The sequence below is a fragment of the Erpetoichthys calabaricus genome, chromosome 9 (assembly GCF_900747795.2).
Source record: "Erpetoichthys calabaricus chromosome 9, fErpCal1.3, whole genome shotgun sequence".
Classification (NCBI taxonomy): Eukaryota; Metazoa; Chordata; class Cladistia; order Polypteriformes; family Polypteridae; genus Erpetoichthys; species Erpetoichthys calabaricus.
In genome coordinates, this window is record NC_041402.2 from 173,161,918 (window position 1) to 173,183,903 (window position 21,986).

General features: G+C 37.5%; 1 protein-coding gene across 1 annotated transcript in view; it reads right to left on the reverse strand.

The window, feature by feature from the left end:
• Nucleotides 1-16,125, reverse strand: part of jam3a (junctional adhesion molecule 3a) — a 119,393-nt gene extending 103,268 nt beyond the window's left edge. The window contains exon 1 of the mRNA XM_028810424.2: nucleotides 16,005-16,125. Within this exon, the coding sequence (XP_028666257.1) occupies nucleotides 16,005-16,053 (49 nt within the window). The 5' untranslated portion in view covers nucleotides 16,054-16,125. The remainder of the gene's footprint in view (nucleotides 1-16,004) is intronic.
• Nucleotides 16,126-21,986: the final 5,861 nt, after the last annotated feature.

Consider the following 21,986-nt stretch of genomic DNA (forward strand, 5'->3'; position numbering starts at 1 on the left):
TCAAACCCGACCGGTCCGTGGAAAAAATTGCATCTAATAAGGTTGTCCTTGCTGTCAAAAAGGTTGGGGACCACTGTTGTAGACCATGGAGACACACGTGTGTGTGTGTGTGTGTGTTTGGGTGCTGGAGGAAAGAAGCTACTGGGAACTGGGTGGAACTGTAGATAGATAGATAGATAGATAGATAGATAGATAGATAGATAGATAGATAGATAGATAGATAGATAGATAGATAGATAGATAGATAGATAGATAGATAGATAGATAGATAGATAGATAGATAGATAGATAGATAGATAGATAGATAGATAGATAGATAGATAGACAAATGTGAAAGGCACTACATGACAGACAGATGTGAAAGGCACTACATGACAGATAGACAGACAGACTATATTGCCAAAAGTATTGGGACACCCCACCAAATCATTGAATTCAGGTGTTCCAATCACTCCCATGGCCACAGGTGTATAAACTCGAGCACCTAGGCATGCAGACGACTTCTACAAACATTTGTGAAAGAATAGGTCACTCTCAGGAGCTCAGTGAGTTCAAGCCTGGTACCATGATAGGATGCCACCTGTGCAATAAGTCCATTCGTGAAATTTTCTTGCTACTAAATATTCCACGGTTAACTGTTACTGGTATTTTAAAGTGGAAGCAACTGGGAACAACAGCAACTCAGCCACAAAGTGGTAGGCCACGTAAAATCACAGAGCGGGGACAGCGCATGCTGAGGCGCACAGTGGGCAGAAGTTGACAACTTTCTGAAGAGTCAATAGCTACAAGAGCTATTGAATAAAAAAGCTCAAGAACAGTGCATAGAGAGCTTCATGGAATGGCTGTATTGTCCCCAGTGTAAAGTCTGGTGGAGGAGGGATTATGATGTGGGGTTGTTTTTCAGGGGTTGGGCTTGGCCCCTTAGTTCCAGTGAAAGGAACTCTTAATGCTTAAGCATACGAAGCCATTTTGAACAATTTCATGCTCCCAACTTTGTGGGAACAGTTTGGGGATGGCAACATGACTGCACACACATCAGTGCACAAAGCAAAGTCTATAAAAAATGGATGAGTGAGTTTGGTGTGGAGGAACTTGACTGGCCTGCACAGAGCCCTGACCTCAACTCAACAGAACACCATTGGGATGAATTAGAGCGGAGACTGCGAACGAGCCAGGCCTTCTCGTCCAACATCAGTGCCTGACATCACAAATACTCTCCTGGTCACAAATTCCAATAAACAGACTCCTACACCTTGTGGAGAGCCTTCCCAGAAGATCTGAAGCTGTTATAGCTGCAAAGGGTGGGCCAATTCCATATTAAAGTCTATATATTAAGAATGGGATGTCATTAAAGTTCATGTGTGTGAAGGCAGGAGTCCCAGTACTTTTGGCAATACAGTGTAGGTAGGTAGATAGAAAGTACTGTATTTGTCCACAAGGGGAAATTTGGCTTTTTACAGAAATAAGTTGGTATCATCTTCAGTATCATTTTGGTACTGGTACTGAGGTGCAAAAGCTAGTATTTGGTACAATGCATTAATCCCCGTGGGGAAACTGTCTTTAAACATGATGTTTGGAGGTCAGAGTGCAGGGTCAGCCATTATACAGCACACCGGGAGGAATTTTCAGGTTATAGATGCTGAAGTCAATATTTTAATACCGATCCAATACTATATAGTACATACACACTGTAATCTACCCAAAGAAGAGTCATGGAAGATACGCTACATTAACAGTTTATATTTCAATTACTGCCACTCAGACCACTGTAATTACTGGAAAGACAACAGCATACAATCATAGGACTAGGGTTTACAACACAGGCCATACTCATTAACGGCAGAAAAAAAGAAAGAAAAGCTGATGAGTTGAAGGTTGTTTTGTCAACTTTTAACAACTCTAAGAAGAACTGTAAGCACACTAACTGTTCAAGAGGTAGAAAGATAAAAGAAGCTAGCAAAAAGATTTAGAGGAATGAAAGACTGGTAAAAATCAGCTAGGCAAAGAAACTGTAAAATGACTGAGGTAGACTAAGCTCTGGTTTAGCCAGCAACCCCTAGTATAATATATACAAAGCCAAATAGAAACATAAGTGCAACATAAGTGCACAATTATACTGTGTAGTCATGATGTAGTCTTGGGCCATACACTCTCAGAGATAATCCATTCTCATCCATCCATTATCCAACCCGCTATATCCTAACTACAGGGTCACGGGGGTCTGCCGGAGCCAATCCCAGGCGCAAGGCAGGAACAAATCCCGGGCAGGGCCCCAGCCCATCACAGGGCACACACACACACACACACACAAGCTCACAATAGGGACAATTTAGGATCGCCAATGCACCTAACCTGTATGTCTTTGGACTGTGGGAGGAAACCCACGCAGACACGGGGAGAACATGCACACTCCACGCAGTTAGGACCCGGGAAGCAAACCCAGGTCTCCTAACTGCGAAGCAGCAGCGCTACCCACTGCGCCACCCAGAGATAAACAATGTAAGTATGAAATAGAGAAAATGTTCTAGTCAACAAGAAGTGGCTGGAAATATGAAATGTTTTGAATTGCCAAATGTAACCAAAAAGCACATATATGGTACACAAGTGGCTTGATGAATGACCAGAAACACTAGTTTTGGAGAGTTCTAAAAAGTGTGTGAAACTACAAAGAGGAATTTTTAGAAAAAACTTGAAAATAATACTAATAAGTAAAAAAAATACTTTTTCATCATTGATTCACCATTGAATATATATGTTATTCATCGATCTGTTGCACCTGTAAACCAAATTTAGGATATGCATGCCGAAGCCCATCCTAAGAGCTTTGGGCAAAAATGAGGAACCAGTCTATGTACAATTATTGGTATGTATTTACCAGCCATGTACAGACAAAAGTATACCGTAAAAATAAGTCACATCATACATTAAACAAATTAAATGTAGAACATGGACGCCAAACAAATGGCACCCTAGGACTGAAATAACTCTAGTGTTCCCAGAAGTTTCTCTGCAAGCTCATCTTGCAGCTGTTCTGGTTTAGGGACGTCAACACATGGAAGGGATGACATGTGTTGGCTTGCTAGCCTGGACGTTACCAGTTACATGGCATGTATGAAATAATTTGACTAGTGGAAGCTGCTGCATCATCCAAATGTTGGGAGTAGAATGCCTAGGAAATCGTATGCCATCAAATCCCTCATTTAGTGCATAAAAAGCATGCAGTGAACAAATTGAACATACAAACCAAAAATCAATCAACTTTAAAAGAAAAGAAACAGCATGAACAATTTTAAGGCTGCATTTACTGCTCACACACACGTTATCAAAGTTAACTCATTAATCAGTAAGAAGGGTGACATTAAAATGGGCAACATATAGAAAACATGTTTAGATCCTTTGCTCCCAGATAATAAACCAAAACACAAATAATGTAGTAAAAAAGAGTTGCATAGTGCAGATTGCTCTCTACATTCAAGAGGGCCGCAGGGCGGTCAGATTTCTACTAAGTTATATAGTTTCTAAAAAGGCTGTCTTATTTACGGACAGTCAGGCAGGCAGAACATTCCAACAATCGCTCTGTCTGAACGCCATAGCTTATTTACACTCCAACAGGCTACTAGCCAGCCTCAAACAGGAGATCAAAAACGAGGCATTTTCTATGACAGGAGATAAAAGAGATCTTAAACAAAACAAATGTTCACAACTCTGGTCCAGGAAATGCCAAAAATAGTAGAAGGGCAGGCATCAGAGGACAGAGAGTGCCCAAAAAAAAAAAAAAAAATTCTATTTTTTGTCCAAAAGCTTGCCCGACTAAAAAGACTAAAGAGTATTCTTACAGTTTGACTTTAGATAACTATTTAAACTTAAAAACCAAGAACAAAAAATTATTCCTAATGAATAATGTACTAAAAATGAATGTTAACACATTATACATCTTCTGGCCATTCTTCATGTTTCATCTGATGGTGACATGCTGGCTTCTTTTCAGAGACGAAACAGTATCCATCCATCCATCCATTATCCAACCCACTATATCCTAACTACAGGGTCACGGGGGTCTGTGAGCCAATCCCAGCCAACACAGGGTGCAAGGCAGAAAACAAAACCTGGGCAGGGCACCAGTCCACCGCAGCGAAACAGTATTGCCATCATAATTAGAAACAGTTCTATCTCTAATTAAAAAACGAAAATGAAAATCACTCTTATTCTTATACTTTGATCAACTTTTAAGACCTCCCATTGGCTAGTTTTGCCCTACCTCTAACTTGCTGTCTCATTTATGATGTAATTTCATATACTTACTGTATTGAAGCAACAATAGGTCCACAATATGAATGAATAATTTAGCACATTTGCACTTAAATACACTTTGGCCAATCCTTGGCTGTGTTTTGTGTACACAGTCTAGAATTGGGCATCACATGACTTCCATTTGCAGGACTTAATTCCTGTTTAAGTTCAGTACAATTACAGGTCTATATATAAAGCAGGTTAAAAAATGATGCCATTATTTCATTTACTGATTTATCATGCTTTAGAAAAACACGTTGATTTAAAATTTACATATGTGAAATGAAGGCTGTATCCGTACTACTATGTTTTTTTTACAATGGCATAACTAGTCAGTCTGTTTTACTTAACAAGCATCTTAATGTCAACTACAACTTACAGAATAAAACTGGTCTTTTACTTTTGTGCATGTACACTTCCCCAATGTGACCAACATCTGTACCTCACTTTGGATAATAGCCTAAATAACTAAATATTAACCGGAGGATATACTGTCATTATTACAGTACATCTTTATTTTTTTATATTTCACATGCATACGAGAATACTTATAATTAAAGCTTAAGACATTACTGTGTGCAGCCCAACCCACAGCAAAGAAAAATGAATTACTTAGCTACTTCAGTAGACATGAAAGTTACACTCTCCCTTAGTGTAGTTTAATCACTACACCACTAAATTCAACTGTTTCACTCCTTAGCTCTGCCACAGTACATGAATTTACTTCATTACAATTTTATACACTGAAAAATATGCTCAAATGTTAAAAATAAAGAAACACTTCAGTCATTAGGTAGTTCCAGCGTGCACATACTTGAGGCTTCACCAGACTACCCCATCCCTAGTATGACAGCAGGGAAATTGTTCTAAAATACAAATGCTCAACCAGGAACTTACATTGACATTACTGGCAGGGCAAATGTGGGGAGAAATGGCAGTCTTCTTTGGAATGCTTGCTCTGGCACAATGCTGTGAGCAAGTGTGCCTTAGGGAAAGAGAACACTTGAGTCCAAAAGAAAATGCTTAGTGAAAGAGCACTGCACTTATCACTTTATTGTAAAGCTAAGGTTTCCCAAATATGTATTCAGTAATATCATCCTACAACTGCTAAACTGTTGCGGCCAAATCTGAAAGAAAAAAACATTTTCAAAAATGCACTTGCCTAGAGCCATGTCCTTTTCTCAAACATATTTATTATCTTCTAGTCTGTAACAACACAAGCCTCTGTCCCAGCCCTAAAGGAATATTCCACCCAAATGTGTTTTTTTAATATGTTACATTCCCTATGTAGTTTTGTAGTGGTGGCCTAGAAAAAAATTTAAATCTCATGTTTTCATGGAGCAAGGCCAAAAAAAGCTTCTAATAGAACAGGACCCAATAGTGACCAACAGTGGACAACAACGAACAATATCAAAAACTTTCATGAAAAGATGTAACATTAAATAATACACACATCGATTCACAATGTGCAAACCATAAGTATTTTTATCCTAAGATATTGTTAAATAAATAATTCCAGAAAATGAAAGAAATGTACAAACAGGAAGTCTCTTTAGATGGGGTCACAATTTTTAAATGAAAACAAGATTCTTGAGCAATAAATATTTGACAGAGGCGGCTACCACTAAAAACTACAGTACATGTGGTAAGTAACATATATATAATGTGTGTGTGTGTATATTATATATTATATATATATATATATATATATATATATATATATATATATATATATATATATATATATATATATATATATATACACACACACATATACGCACACTAGCTGTGTAAGGCCATACTGTAAAATGCACGGGGTCCTAGAAACTATTAAAATCGTCAGAAAAAAAATTGCAAGAATTTTTCTCAAGTCCTGACTTGTACGCGAATATATACTCATGTAAAAGTCGAATCTAGTTGAGACCCGAACAATCGATCATAAAATTAGACCCCGACTTATATGCTCGTTCAAAAATATGACATTTTTTGTATATCTTCTTGCTTCCTCCAATCTCACACCAGTTTCTTAGACACATCAAATTTTGTTGCAGCAGCACAGTTACCAATTTCTTTTGACATTTCAATGACTTTTAATGTAAAGCCAGCTTCATATTTTCTTCTGATCGAATGCTCCATCGTAAATAAGGGATGCTCTTACGAAAAAGGTGTAGGAGGGTATGAAATAGTGCAAATGTCGCTTCGTAATACTACTACTACTAAGCACTGTTGTAAGTCGCTCTGGATAATAGCGTCTGCTAAATGATGTAAATGTAAATGTAAACGTAATAGTTTGTGTATTACCGCGGCACAATACAAAGGAAAAAATGGCAGTGTGCTCCATAGTTACTCTTTCAGGTGGGTGTTAGCATAGCATAATATCTTGCACGAATAGCGTGAGTTTTCCACATTCGACTTATACAACCGACATTATAAAACACCGGAAATAGTACAGTAAAATCAAGCCCCGACTTATCTATGGGAGAACTTAAGCATGAGTATATACGGTATATATATATATATATATATATATATATATATATATATATATATATATATATATATATATATATATATATATATATATATATATATATATATACACACACATATATACATACACACACACATAGATATACATACACATAAATACACACACACTAATATATATATATATATATATATATACACACACACACACACACACACACACACATACATACATACACATATCTACACACACACACATAGATATATCATTTTTGGGTTGAGTATTCTTTTAACAAAATGTCTGTGTCAAATGCACTCTCTTTCATGCACAGAACCTTGGACATGAGCATATCAGCTATTCAAAGAGCTTAATGGTATTCATTTCTATATACTCATTAACATAACGTTAATTCTCAGAGAGATTCACACATGAAAAACAGTCATAGAGAAAGAGATACAGTACAGGAATTTGAGAAAAAGAGATGTCTATGATAACCGACAAATGTGAAGTTTTACAAAAACCAAAAGTTTTACCAAAAGCATTCAGCGCCTTTGAAAATGGATTGCGTATTACCATATCACTTACCCTTCCTGAAAAGTACATAACAGCTCCTCCTCCCTTTGGATCAAGTGCAGATCTCTAATTTCAGCTTCCATCCAATTTCCCCTACCATTTCTGAAAACACTAACCAATCATATCACTGAAACTTTAAGCTCTGATCTTCCTTGTGATAAATAACAAACTACTCCTAGACTCAGTAGGCAGAGTCTGTTATAACCATCTTACTCACATAAACATTATCACATTTTAAGCGTCTGTACTTCAGTCCATAAAGTTGGATAATAAGCTTCATGAATGAAGCTGCATAAACTTCGTCAGACAGTACACCTCAAAAATGAAAAAACATGGTGGACAACTGAGCATCAATATCTGAAAAGTTTGATTTTTTTGTAATTTTTAAAAAAATAGTTTACTATGTTCTTTTAGCCAGGGTCTGATGAGGTATAGTACTAGTTGTTAAGGAAATGGATGCGATTGTGTAGTAAGCTTACTGATTCCATAATCTAAAGCCTCTTTTGTCTATTTTTAACTTTAAAATTAAAGCAAAAAATCTTTTGCAAAGAATCACACGCTTTATTTTGTTAAAAATCTCCAATTAAATCCATCCAAACATCCATCCATTTTCCAACCCGCTGAATCCGAACACAGGGTCACGGGGGTCTGCTGGAGCCAATCCCAGCCAACACAGGGCACAAGGCAGGAAACAATCCTGGGCAGGGTGCCAACCCACCACAGTCCAATTAAATCACTCTCGATTACACTTATTATTTTGTCTTTTTACAAAAGTTCACACAATCATCTGACCAACACTTGTCTTTTCATTTTTTCTGGTTTATGTCTACAACCTCTGCCACTTTGTGAATTTTTTACATTATTTTTTTATTATCAAAGTATTTCCCTTCTTAAAGAGTTACTGTGGTCATTGTTGTAATAACAAGTTGTTTAATACAGGAAGCAAGTCTGTATATGATGCTTCATCAGGACTTACATGAGTCCTCCAAACAGCACGCAGTTTTGGCTCCTCTCAGACAAGCTAAAATTTAACCATATGTGAATTATAGTCAGCAATATTTTAGTTGGCTAGAAATGGATTACACTGCTCACTATCCTAGCTGATCCATGAATTGAAAAAGGGTGTTGCTGCCATGCCATAAAGCTTGCTTCACACTGTGGACAGCATCTGAAAAAAAAAAGAAAAGGCTGCTCTCTCTGTTTGAACAGCAGGCTGTCCTTTATACCAATGACAATTGAAGCTATTGAAGCAGAAAACAGAATAGGTGATTTGAGAATACAGTGACGTTAAATGGTAAGCTGAAAATATGACAGTATTGCACGGTGGCACCTGGAGTAAATCAAAGCTAACTCAACAGATGCAAATTTGTCAATTATGAGCAGTCAAACTGTAATACACACTCAAAATTCTGATATTAATGTGACAGCCCTGCCATTCTTAATCTACATTTACGCAACGCTTTTTTTAAACCAAACGACTGTAATATCACTATTTTTTACTTCAATTTTAATGATAATGTGGTACATTGTTGCTTTGCCACTTGATCTAAAAAGGCATCATTTTCAAATAAACTCAAAGGGGAAAAAAATATTCCAAATTATATTCCTTCCTCTAATTCCTGCACATTCTTAATTACATTCAGAGTAGAGGCAGAGGCAGATACTATTTATACAAGCAGGAACCAACTCTACACCATATATAGAACCAGTATAAAACATTACCACATTTAATTACAACTGGACAATACGGAAAGGTGGCTTGACTCGTCCGGGCCTAATCTTATAACCTACTGTAAAACAGAACCAGACAGGTCCACAAATCAAACAAAGATAGGAAAAGTGTAGCTGGTTTGAGATTTGTTAGCACCTTTTCTTGGAGTTTCTGGTGGATATATTACAAAGATCATCTTTAAAAAAAATGTTGATTTTTCAGTAATTCAGTAATAAAAGAAAGTTGGGTTATATAGTGAAAACACTCTCAAACAAAAACTTTGAAATATAGAAGGCAAATGTAAATATACCAAGACGTTATGTGCTCTTTCACTGCTAACAAAATTATTAATAATATAAAAATCCTTTGAATAAAAGGATCGTAAAAATAAATATAAATCAGCAACTGTACCACCTAAGAGTAAAAAAACAATAAGATTAATAAATAGAGTGTCTCATTTTGTACTAGATGAAAAAGAATTCTTTACAGAGAAATGATACCACCAGAAATACATACAAACATGGGTACCCTTTATTGTATCAGCGTCCATTCACTGGTAATCCATGTCATTATATTAAGGGCTCCTTTTCCAAATATGCAATGTGAAGCAAAGAGTGTCACACGTCACACTACATAGAACACTCGCACACGAAAAGCAAAGCAAACAAACTGAACTAGGGTCTAAAGGAGGGATACTATGCAGGAATAAAGGGTAAAAATACCACATTTTTGGCTAGCATGAAGGGTGCCATATGAACTCTTCATCCATTGGCTAATTTTCTCTGAACTGCTTTAATTAGAAAAAAAATCTCTCAATCATTTAATTGGATCCAGAGTTTACTAATAACTTGGGTAATGTGATCACTGCTTTAAGCAATACCCAATAACCAGATTTAGTCAGTAAGTCGCAAGGATAGAATACTAACAATATTGGATCTGGCAAAAGAAGCCTACAATATGATTAAAACAAACAGCTCTAAACAACACAGTCTTAGCATAGCAGATATGGAGTGAAATGAATAATATTTTAAAATTTCTTCAAAATCAGAAAAACAGATGACCCTTAATCATAATACAAAATTACTATTTAGCAAGAGAAATTCAAACCAGAACCCACAAGAAGACAAATAGTAAATACACAGTAAGAGACTCAGCTCATTATTGCTTGCCAGTTCTGTTTCTTAGCATGCAAATTTGTACTATTTTGCAGAAAATGTCGTCTTTGCAGCATATCTGCTGCTATGCAGCAATTTCTGAAGCTGCACTGAGATCCACACTCACCCACTCATGTGCACGAGTTAATGGCATTGTCTCTTGACCATCATACCCTTAAAGTGAAATGATTTGGAGGGGCACTTATCTGCTAAAATTAATGAATAATGACATAAACGGCAAAAGTTAAAACTAGATGAAAAAATCCAAAAGTACATTAGTCTAAGAAAAATTCTTCAAAATGATATAAAAAATAATAATAACGCCCCCCCTATGACCAAACTTCGTACAATGGGTGACCGAGCCTTTGCAGTTGCTGCTCCACGGCTCTGGAATGCCCTACCAGAGAACCTGAGGACACAGCAGATTGTGGGTTGTTTTAAGAAACAGTTAAAGACTTTTCTATTTAGGAAAGCAAATTAACAAAATTGCCTCTAATTATTGTTTTATCTTGTTGTGTCTTTGTTTACATTTTTTTTTTTATGTAGCAGTTTGAGGTTTACTACAAATGTAAAGTGCCTTATAAATAAAATTAATTATTATTATTAAGGCCAAAAAATGCAAATATGGTGTCATAAATGCTACGTGCAATGCAGGGATAGTGAATAAGTGATCAGGGGAAAAATAAATAACCTGAAAATGCCAAATTATTTAGGCCGATGTTCTTCAGATGCCCAAGTGTAAAAATGTAAAACATTAAACACTTGAACAATAGTTTGTGGTTATCTGTACATTAAATCGAACAGGTGCTTCACTTTCTATTAAAATTCTGTAAACTGCTGCTGAGCTGAGGAAAGAAAAACAAAAATGTGAACCCAGCCTAACCCCACAGCAATGAAGAATGCAACTCACTAGCACTACGGTGCTACACTCTAATGCACAATATATTTACACTTGCATTCACACACATCCACAGAATACCACTGGAGTCTGCACTTTGTAGAGTAGGACAAAAAAGCAGCACAGCCAACAATACATTTGTTTGCACACTCTCAAACAGAATATTTACTGCCATCCGACAGCTCATTTTGTTCTTGGCTCATACGTTTTACAGAACAGTATATGAACACTGGTATCTCCCCTTTCGCTCTGTGGCAGTAAGCCCAACTTGAAGCGTTCTATACCCTTAAATGCTGAACTAAGCCAAAGATGCTTTAATGTACATTCAGATTAGGCATAGGAAGAGGAGGCACTACTTCAAGGCCGATTTGTAAAATCAGTAAAATGGTTTTCTCTTACTTGAACTTTCAGCAGCATGGCTCAAACAGTCAAGTGGTTGTGATACTGAGAAGCGGCAGTCCGAGGTGCATGTGGCTGGGAACTGGATGACCAGTGGTCAACGTCAGATTCCCAATTTTAAATTTCTAATTTGTCCCTTTAGCTGTGTCTCTCTTTTGCTTTTGAGGTTATCAACTGGTGAGAGCGGCACAACAGACACAGTATGTGCATTGATAACTTTTAATACTTTAGAGACCTCTTTTAAAAGGAGGCTTAGGTAAGCTGGGTGGAGGACAGATGCCATGTTGGAGGAGGGGATGCATTATTACTTATCTTGATTTTTTATTTTTCACTTGTATCAATTTTCATGGCTGTTGTTTTCTTGCTAAACATAAATAAAATGAGATCACCAAAAAAATGAGGCAGTGTGTTAAAACTTGGCAAAAGAGTTCAAACTGGATGTGCACCGGCGTAAATATACAGAATGATCTCTGCTTCACAACTTAAAAAGGTCAATGGATGACAAACAAAATGTAGTTTGTCCTTCCTGCTCTTAACACTGAACAATGAGAGAAGGAAACATATTCCAAAGCAAAGGATACAACTAAAAGCCTGCAAAAGACGGAAGAATGACAAAGGTTTAAGGAAGAGTAACATTAATGTCCTTAACTAACTGAGCAATAAGAAATTAATACAACAGATTCACACAAACCTTTTGCTCATTAATCATCAAAATAGAAAATGAATAATAAAAACAAAATAAACAAAAACACAAAAAAGTTGGCAAAACTAACAGAATGCATAAAGTCTGTGAGCTTACTCCTCCAGTTAGTCACTCATTGTAATGAATCTTGTACGCTGCCACCTCAGGAGATTCTAAATATTCCATTCAATTTCGATGGTCAGTCCTGCCACATTGTGTCAGAACAATTTCCCAGAGGCTTGCTTACCTTTTCTTAGTAGCAACTTTCTTGCATATCTGTATGAAACATCTCAAGGTGTAAGAAATCCATTTCTACATTTCACAAGAATAATGTGATTTTCAAAACATTCTAGTTTAGCACTTAGTAAAACCTCAAATAACCCTTTCCATCCTTGTACGCAATTGAAGACAACACTTGTAACTTATGTGTTTTATAATGCTATTTTCAAATTACTTCCAAGACATAGCCCTAATACACCCATACCTCATACTTTTGTAAGCTCTATACTAAAATTTACTCCATGAATCTCTCTGAGACATAGTCAAATATAAAAACTGTATTTGTGTAAAAAGCAAACCAGTTTTGACTATTAGAATATTAATAAATCCTGGGTGTTTGTACATTTAGATAGATACAGTGGTGTGAAAAACTATTTGCCCCCTTCCTGATTTCTTATTCTTTTGCATGTTTGTCACACAAAATGTTTCTGATCATCAAACACATTTAACCATTAGTCAAATATAACACAAGTAAACACAAAATGCAGTTTGTAAATGGTGGTTTTTATTATTTAGGGAGAAAAAAAAATCCAAACCTACATGGCCCTGTGTGAAAAAGTAATTGCCCCCTGAACCTAATAACTGGTTGGGCCACCCTTAGCAGCAATAACTGCAATCAAGCGTTTGCGATAACTTGCAATGAGTCTTTTACAGCGCTCTGGAGGAATTTTGGCCCACTCATCTTTGCAAAATTGTTGTAATTCAGCTTTATTTGAGGGTTTTCTAGCATGAACCGCCTTTTTAAGGTCATGCCATAGCATCTCAATTGGATTCAGGTCAGGACTGACTAGGCCACTCCAAAGTCTTCATTTTGTTTTTCTTCAGCCATTCAGAGGTGGATTTGCTGGTGTGTTTTGGGTCATTGTCCTGTTGCAGCACCCAAGATCGCTTCAGCTTGAGTTGACGAACAGATGGCCGGACATTCTCCTTCAGGATTTTTTGGTAGACAGTAGAATTCATGGTTCCATCTATCACAGCAAGCCTTCCAGGTCCTGAAGCAGCAAAACAACCCCAGACCATCACACTACCACCACCATATTTTACTGTTGGTATGATGTTCTTTTTCTGAAATGCTGTGTTCCTTTTACGCCAGATGTAACGGGACATTTGCCTTCCAAAAAGTTCAACTTTTGTCTCATCAGTCCACAAGGTATTTTCCCAAAAGTCTTGGCAATCATTGAGATGTTTCTTAGCAAAATTGAGAAGAGCCCTAATGTTCTTTTTGCTTAACAGTGGTTTGCGTCTTGGAAATCTGCCATGCAGGCCGTTTTTGCCCAGTCTCTTTCTTATGGTGAAGTCGTGAACACTGACCTTAATTGAGGCAAGTGAGGCCTGCAGTTCTTTAGACGTTGTCCTGGGGTCTTTTGTGACCTCTCGGATGAGTCGTCTCTGCGCTCTTGGGGTAATTTTGGTCGGCCGGCCACTCCTGGGAAGGTTCACCACTGTTCCATGTTTTTGCCATTTGTGGATAATGGCTCTCACTGTGGTTTGCTGGAGTCCCAAAGCTTTAGAAATGGCTTTATAACCTTTACCAGACTGATATATCTCAATTACTTCTGTTCTCATTTGTTCCTGAATTTCTTTGGATCTTGGCATGATGTCTAGCTTTTGAGGTGCTTTTGTTCTATTTCTCTGTGTCAGGCAGCTCCTATTTAAGTGATTTCTTGATTGAAATAGGTGTGGCAGTAATCAGGCCTGGGGGTGGCTACGGAAATTGAACTCAGGTGTGATACACCACAGTTAGGTTATTTTTTAACAAGGGGGCAATTACTTTTTCACACAGGGCCATGTAGGTTTGGATTTTTTTTCTCCCTAAATAATAAAAACCATCATTTGAAAACTGCATTTTGTGTTTACTTGTGTTATATTTGACTAATGGTTAAATGTGTTTGATGATCAGAAACATTTTGTATGACAAACATACAAAAAAATAAGAAATCAGGAAGGGGGCAAATAGTTTTTCACACCACTGTAGATAGATACTTTATTAATCCCAAGGGGAAATTCACAATTATTCACATTTATTACCGCAGTTACATCATTCTGTACTGATTATACTGTTGCCAATACCTTATCTTTCTTCAAATTCTAGTTTATTTCTCTGAATAGGAATTGTGTTATGTTATAGACTATACTGAAGAGCTCTGAAACACCAATCAATGCCTAAAAATCATCTTTATCACGTCTCCGCTAACCACAATCTTTTATAATATATATAATTAAATATTACAAAGCTAATTACAGTCACTTTCAAACTGTGGTTCTTTCAAATACAGTAAATTAGATTTAATAGAATAACAAAATGAGCAATAAAAAGTAAGCCCTAACTTGTTAATCATCAGAGATTCATCATATACTACTACTTTGGATCTCCAGTTTGCTCTCTGCTGGGCTTTGGATGGATGTCTGCCCATTTCCAAAACTGCTATAAAACACTATTGGACAAATCTCAGTGTAATAACGTCCAAGGGGATGGTTCATGACATAAACCACAAGGTTCATCTGAACTATGAATCTGCTTTGTAAAACGCCCTTTGTATTCACTCGGAAAGGCACTATATAAAATACACATTAATTGCTAAGGTGTGTCTCCTACTGAAGTCTTCAGTGCACTGCCATTGCACACATGTCACGCCAATTTCACTTCAGTATTGACCACGACTTAGTGCACTTATTCTGAAAGACGCCATATGAAGCTTGACATTTAGCTCCCTGATACCTAACACGTTATGTTCAATGACAAAATCTCGGCAGTTCTACTAGGCATATAATCTGCAAGAATTATACAAAAAGATGATTACCTACAACTCAAAACAATATAAACATATGTTAATTTGCAGGCAACACGGAATTCGTTACGGGACAGTACAGTGGTTTGGCAAAAGGGGCGCGCGTTCTCACACAGCGGACCGTTATCTTGTCCTCGCGCGGAGAACGCCGCTAAGGTGCAACTTCGAACAGTTTACCACACAGGATTTGAACAGAGACACCTCCTCGCGGACCTAAACAACAGCGAGCCTCCAGTCGCTTTACAACAAATAGGACGTTTAAGCTTGGTTTGCGCTGTCCGCCCATAAACTTGTTCTGAGGTACGACAAGCCTCGACTTTCTTCCCCGAGCGAACGGAGTTTTGCGTTTTCGAAGTTTCCGCCCGCTTCTCTTAGAATAAAACAAACACAGGATAATAAAGTGCGGGGTCCCGTTAGACGCGCCGCACACCGTATCCTAGCTCTAGGGAAGCACGTCAGGATCCACGAGCTACCCGAGACTTTCGATAGGCTTGGCTTTTTAAATCAGCACATTCCAAAGAGAGGATGACTTAATACCAGAGAAATCTGTTAAGTTCACTCGCCCTGTTTCTTTTTATTGTTTAGGGGTACAAAGCCAAAAGCACACAACGAAACAGCTTCCGCAAAACCCGGGCCATGCGCCCACTTTTTTTTCTTCTCTGCTACCCGTGGGCGTTTGATACTTTAATCGTTTTATTATTACACATTCGACAGTCGTTTATCATGCTCCAGTAAACTTACAGTATGCTGAGAGGAGGACGAGAAAGCTGCCCACTCCTGTCTTCGCCATCTTGAAGCTGCAGAATGACTGGAACTGTCGGCGCGCACTCGCTCGCACGCACGCACACGCGAGGATGGAGAGCTGAGAGAGAGAGAGACCACCGCGTGAGGAGGGCGGGCACGGGCTAGCAGTTGCCATGACGATTTGTAAGCGCTCGTCAAGAGATCGGGATGGCCAGCCTAAGAATAGCCAGGTCTCTCGACAGTAAAGGGTGACGTTTGTTTGATATAGCGCCTTCACTGTCTCACATTAGAGGGACAGTTTCTAGAATTTTTTGCACGCAGGTTAGAGAGAGAACAGTTTTTTTTCAATATTTTGTTAATTTAGCTAAGTTTTAAATAGTCAAGAGACTATCGCTACGACTGCAAAAAGCACAGCATGTAATCAACTTTGATTGCTGTCATTTCCAGCAGCCAAGAAAACCACAGAACTCTTGAAGCCGCTGATAACGCCTGCAAAATATTCAATTAGCAGAGTTACTGAGCGATTGAATCTGACATGGAAGCTTTGGAGGCCGCCGCATTTATTGTATCGTAGCTCAAGTTAAGCGCGGTGGATCAACTGACTGAGTTTAAAAATGCGCACTCGTGTTTTTTTTTTTTTTGGCATTAAAAAACACAAAACAGCAAAGTGTCCGTTATCTGTTCAGTTTAGGGTTACAGAGAATTTACAACCCCAGTTCCAACAAATTTGGGACGCTATGTAAAATGTAAATAAAAACGAATGCAATCATTTGCAAATCTCATAAACCCATGTTTTAAACACAATAGAACATAGAAAACATATGTTGAAAGTGAGACATTTGCATAAAAAATATTAGCTCATTTTGAATTTTATGGCAGGCATACGTCTCAAAAAATTTGGGACAGGGCAATAAAAGGCTGGAAAAGTAAGTGGTACTAAAACGAAACAGCTGGAGGAACCTTTTGCAACTAATTAGATTAATTGCCAACATGTCAGTAACATGATTGGGTATAAACAGAGCATCTTCCAGAGGCAAAAGATTCATCTACTAATTGTGGAACAATTTCAGAATAATGTTTCTCAACATAAAATTACAAAGACTTTGAATATCTCATTAACTACAGTACATAATATCATCAAAAGATTCAGGGAATCTGGAGAAATCTCAGTGCTCAAGGGACAAGACCGAAAATCAATATAGGATGCCCGTGATCTTTGGGCCCTCAGGTGACACTGCATTAAAAAAACAGGCATGTTTCTGTCATGGAAATCACTGCATGGGCTCAGGAACACTTCCAGAAATCATTGTCTGTGAAAACATTTCTATCATGCAAAGAAGAAGCAATATCTCCTCTGGGCCAAAGCTCATTTAAAATGGACTGAGGCAAAGTGGAAAACCTTTCTGTGGTCAGAAGAATCAAAATTTGAAATTATTTTTGGAAAATATGAACTAAAGAGGAGAGTGACCATCCAGCTTGTTGTCAGCTCTCAGTCCAAAAGCCTGCATCACTCATGGTATGGGGGTGCATCTTGCATATCTGGAAAAGCTTAATCAATTTTGAAATGTATACACAGGTTTTAGAGCAACATACGGTCCCATCCAGATTACGTCTTTATCAGGGAAGACCTTGCATATTTCAGCAAGACAATGCTAAACTTCATACTGCATCTATTAAAATAGCATGGTTTCGTAGTAGAAGAGTCTGGGTGCTGAACTGGCCTGCCAGCAGTCCAGACCTTTCCCCAGTTGAAAACATTTTGGCATATCATACAACGAAAAATACAACAAAGAAAACCCAGGACTATTGAGGAGATAGAATCCTATATTAGACAAGAATGGGAAACATTCCTCTCCCAAAGGTCCAGCAACTGGTCTCCTAGGTTCCCAGACATTAATAGAAGAGGGGATGCTAAACACTGGTAAACATGGCCCCGTCCCAACTTTTGTGAGACATCTTGCTGCCATTAAAATTCAAAATCACCTTGTTCTTTTCTTAAAATGGTACATTTTCTCAGTTTAAACATTTGATATATTTTCTGTGCTCTATTGTGAATAAAATATAGGTTTGTGAGGTTTGCAAATCATTGAATTTTGTTTTTATTTACATTTTACACAATGTCCCAACTTTTTTGGAATTGGGGTTATACAGTCATATGAAAAAGTTTGGGAACCCCTCTTAATTCTTTGGATTTTTGTTTATCATGGCTGAGCTTTCAAAGCAGCAACTTCCTTTTAATATATGACATGCCTTATGGAAACAGTAGTATTTCAGCAGTGACATTAAGTTTATTGGATTAACAGAAAATATGCAATATGCATCATAACAAAATTAGACAGGTGCATAAATTTGGGCACCCCAACAGAGATATTACATCAATACTTAGTTGAGCCTCCTTTTGCAAATATAACAGCCTCTAGACGCCTCCTATAGCCTTTGATGAGTGTCTGAATTCTGGATGGAGGTATTTTTGACCATTCCTCCATACAAAATCTCTCCAGTCCAGTTAAATTTGATGGCTGCCGAGCATGGACAGCCTGCTTCAAATCATCCCATAGATTTTCGATGATATTCAAGTCAGGGAACTGTGATGGCCATTCCAGAACATTGTACTTCTCCCTCTGCATGAATGCCTTTGTAGATTTCGAACTGTGTTTTGGGTCATTGTCTTGTTGGAATATCCAACCCCTGCGTAACCTCAACTTTGTGACTGATGCTTGAACATTATCCTGAAGAATTTGTTGATATTGGGTTGAATTCATCCGACCCTCGAGTTTAACAAGGGCCTCGGTCCCTAAACTAGCCACACAGCCCCACAGCATGATGGAACCGCCACCAAATTTGACAGTAGGTAGCAGGTGTTTTTCATGGACTGCGGTGTTCTTCTTCCGCCATGCAAAGTGCTATTTGTTTTGACCAAATAACTCAATTTTTGTCTCATCAGTCCAAAGCACTTTGTTCCAAAATGAATCTGGCTTGTCTAAATGAGCATTTGCGTACAACAAGCGACTCTGTTTGTTTTTCATCACCCTGCCATACAGATGTTCTTTGTGCAAATTGCGCTGAATTGCAGAACGATGTACAGCAGTGGTTCTCAAACTGTGGGGCAGAAGATGTGAAAAAAAGAAAACAAGAATCGAAAATATGAAAAATACATCTATTGAAACCAAAACAAATGAACTTAAACTACATTCTGATACTAGAAAAATAAATATAGAGTTAGATAAATGTCGATAAAAGTTAAGTAGGTATAATAAAATATGCATCTATGATATATCATTAATTTAAAAAGAACAAATTGGTATTAGTGGGCTCCTTTCAAAAAAAGTTAGGGGGGCGCAATTAAAACTGCTATGAAAACTCGGGTCGCAAATACTTAAAAGTTTGAGAAACGCTGATGTACAGATACACCATCTGCAGCAAGATGTTCTTGCAGGTCTTTGGAGGTGATCTGTGGGTTGTCTGTAGCCATTCTCACAATCCTGTTCATATGCCGCTCCTGTATTTTTCTTGGCCTGCCAGACCTGCTGGGTTTAACAGCAACTGTGCCTGTGGCCTTCCATTTCCTGATTACATTCCTTACAGTTGAAACTGACAGTTTAAACCTCTGAGATGGCTTTTTGTAGCCTTCCCTTAAACCATGAGACTCAACAATCTTTGTTTTCAGATCTTTTGAGAGTTGCTTTCAGGATCCCATGCTGTCACTCTTCAGAGGAGAGTCAAAGGGAAGCACAACTTGCAATTGACCACCTTAAATACCTTTATATCTCATGACTGGACACACCTGTCTATGAAGTTCAAGGCTTAACGAGCTAATCCTACCAATTTGGTGTTGTAAGTAATCAGCATTGAGCAGTGACAGGCATTCAAATCCACATTTTTGCACAGCCAGTTTTTCACATTTAATTTAATTTCATACAACTAAATACTGCTTCACTAAAAATCTTTGTTTGGAAAACACCCCAGTACTCAGACGTTCCTAGGAAATGAAAGATATACCACTGTTATCTTTTTTGTTGAAAGTAGAGTCAATTAGTATGCAGGCTGAGAGGGGTTCCCAAACTTTTTCATATGACTATATATTAATTAGTCAAATGCTAATATGCTGTTTATAAACAGCAAGCGGAGGCAAATGCACTATCTTAAGAAAATTAATTGATTATTGTTTACAACATGCAGCACTCAGACTGAAGGCTTACATTTTCATGTCGCAGTTATTTTTTCAGCTGATGCTTTTTTACCTATAGTGATGTGCAAGTAACAAAAGAATAAAGACAAATTCCATGGCAAGTATGCAAGTGAAACTTAAGGTGTATTATGAAAACAATTCACTGTAATTCAACTTTGCTTCTTTCAATTGTCATTATACTGTGGCTTTGTATACATCAAAAAGTACTTGAAAATAACAGGCATTTATTCTTATATTTAAGGTAAGTATTTGGGCCCTTGCTTATTGCTTTTCAAAGCCACTCCTTCCCTTAAAAAGTTACAGGAGGTGCATCGTAATTCAGCAGTATGTGGTGCAGGGCAGATGCCAGTCCATCACAGAGAATATTGATATTGTTTTAGATAGTTTACAATTACTAATTAACCTAAAGTGTCCCTGATTAACATGTGGCAGGAGACCAAAGGATACCTGGAGAAAACCAAAATGGACATAAGAAAAGCCTGCAGTCTTCAAACAGACAATGGCCCGAAAATTGAACTTAATTTACTTTTGCAGTGATTCAGCTTATATCACTGCTCCTTCTGTCTGATTCTCCTGAATTTTCTCTTTCCTCTTCTGGATGTAGTGTACCATAAGCTTCTCTGTTTTACCAGTTAAGATTCTGTTTCTTGTGCAATCATCTTTCCAGTGATTTTCCAATTCACTTATGTAGTTTAGGATTGAGGTGAGACTTGGGTGCAAGGCAGGAAGTAATCCTCTATTTGGCTCCAACAATCACTTGGCACACTTACATAGATACACTCACAGTAATCAAACCCTAACCCTGATTAGAGCTGTCAGTTAACTTAAAATGCATGTCTTTGTGATGTAGCAACAAATTCCATGCAGACAGTCACCAAACCAGCAGTGTCCAAAAGCCAGGAATCTAACCAAGGTATCTTTAAGGTGTAAAGCAGTTGTGCTAACCACTGTGCCACTGCATATATTCTTTAATTCCTGTCAATGAGAGTATCTTTAACTGAAGAAAATCACTATGAAGAAAACTATGTAAAATAAATTCTAATTGGTTGAATTAGAAAGTAATAGTGCAACCCATTATGAAATGAAATGTATACTTCAATATTTCAAAAAACTTGTCCCTCTTCTCTATTTCTAAAAACCCACCTATTTTTATTTTTTTTAATCCAAGGTCTAACCAAAAGACAGCAAGTTGAAAGGTTGTGAAGTACATTTATCACCACAATACCTGCTCAATACCTGCTCTATCCTGAAGTATTAGGCTAGAGTCATTTATTTAATTTCTTGTGTAATAAAAGTCTTTAACTTAAAGCAGGGATGCATAGTAGAAAGTTACTTATTGAAACATCACTCATAGATTTGAAGTCTCATCTTTGATTTCAAATTATAACTTGGATAAATATTATCCTTGGAAGAAGAAAACACTTGTAATGTTTACAATTATTTTTTTAAAATATTAATTATTAATGTTAAGATTTGACCTCTGGCTTCTTACTATACATTTCTGAAGGACTTTTTAAATTAAATTGAAGAGGTGCTGCTACCAACACAGACACAAGCATCAACCCATCTTAACTGTCTTTCAGATGAGCTGCAAACATGAGAGAGTTCAGGGTGAGTGTAAAGGATCTGATGGTTACCTGTGTCTATAACATCTGAGAATGTAAGGTGGAATATATTAAATAATCATGTATTCCTCTGGTAGCACTGCTATCACTTCTGCCTAAGGAGCTTCAGTACACCCTATCAGAGGAGCTGTTCGTCCAAAGATGGAAAGGGCAAAGATGGGGAAC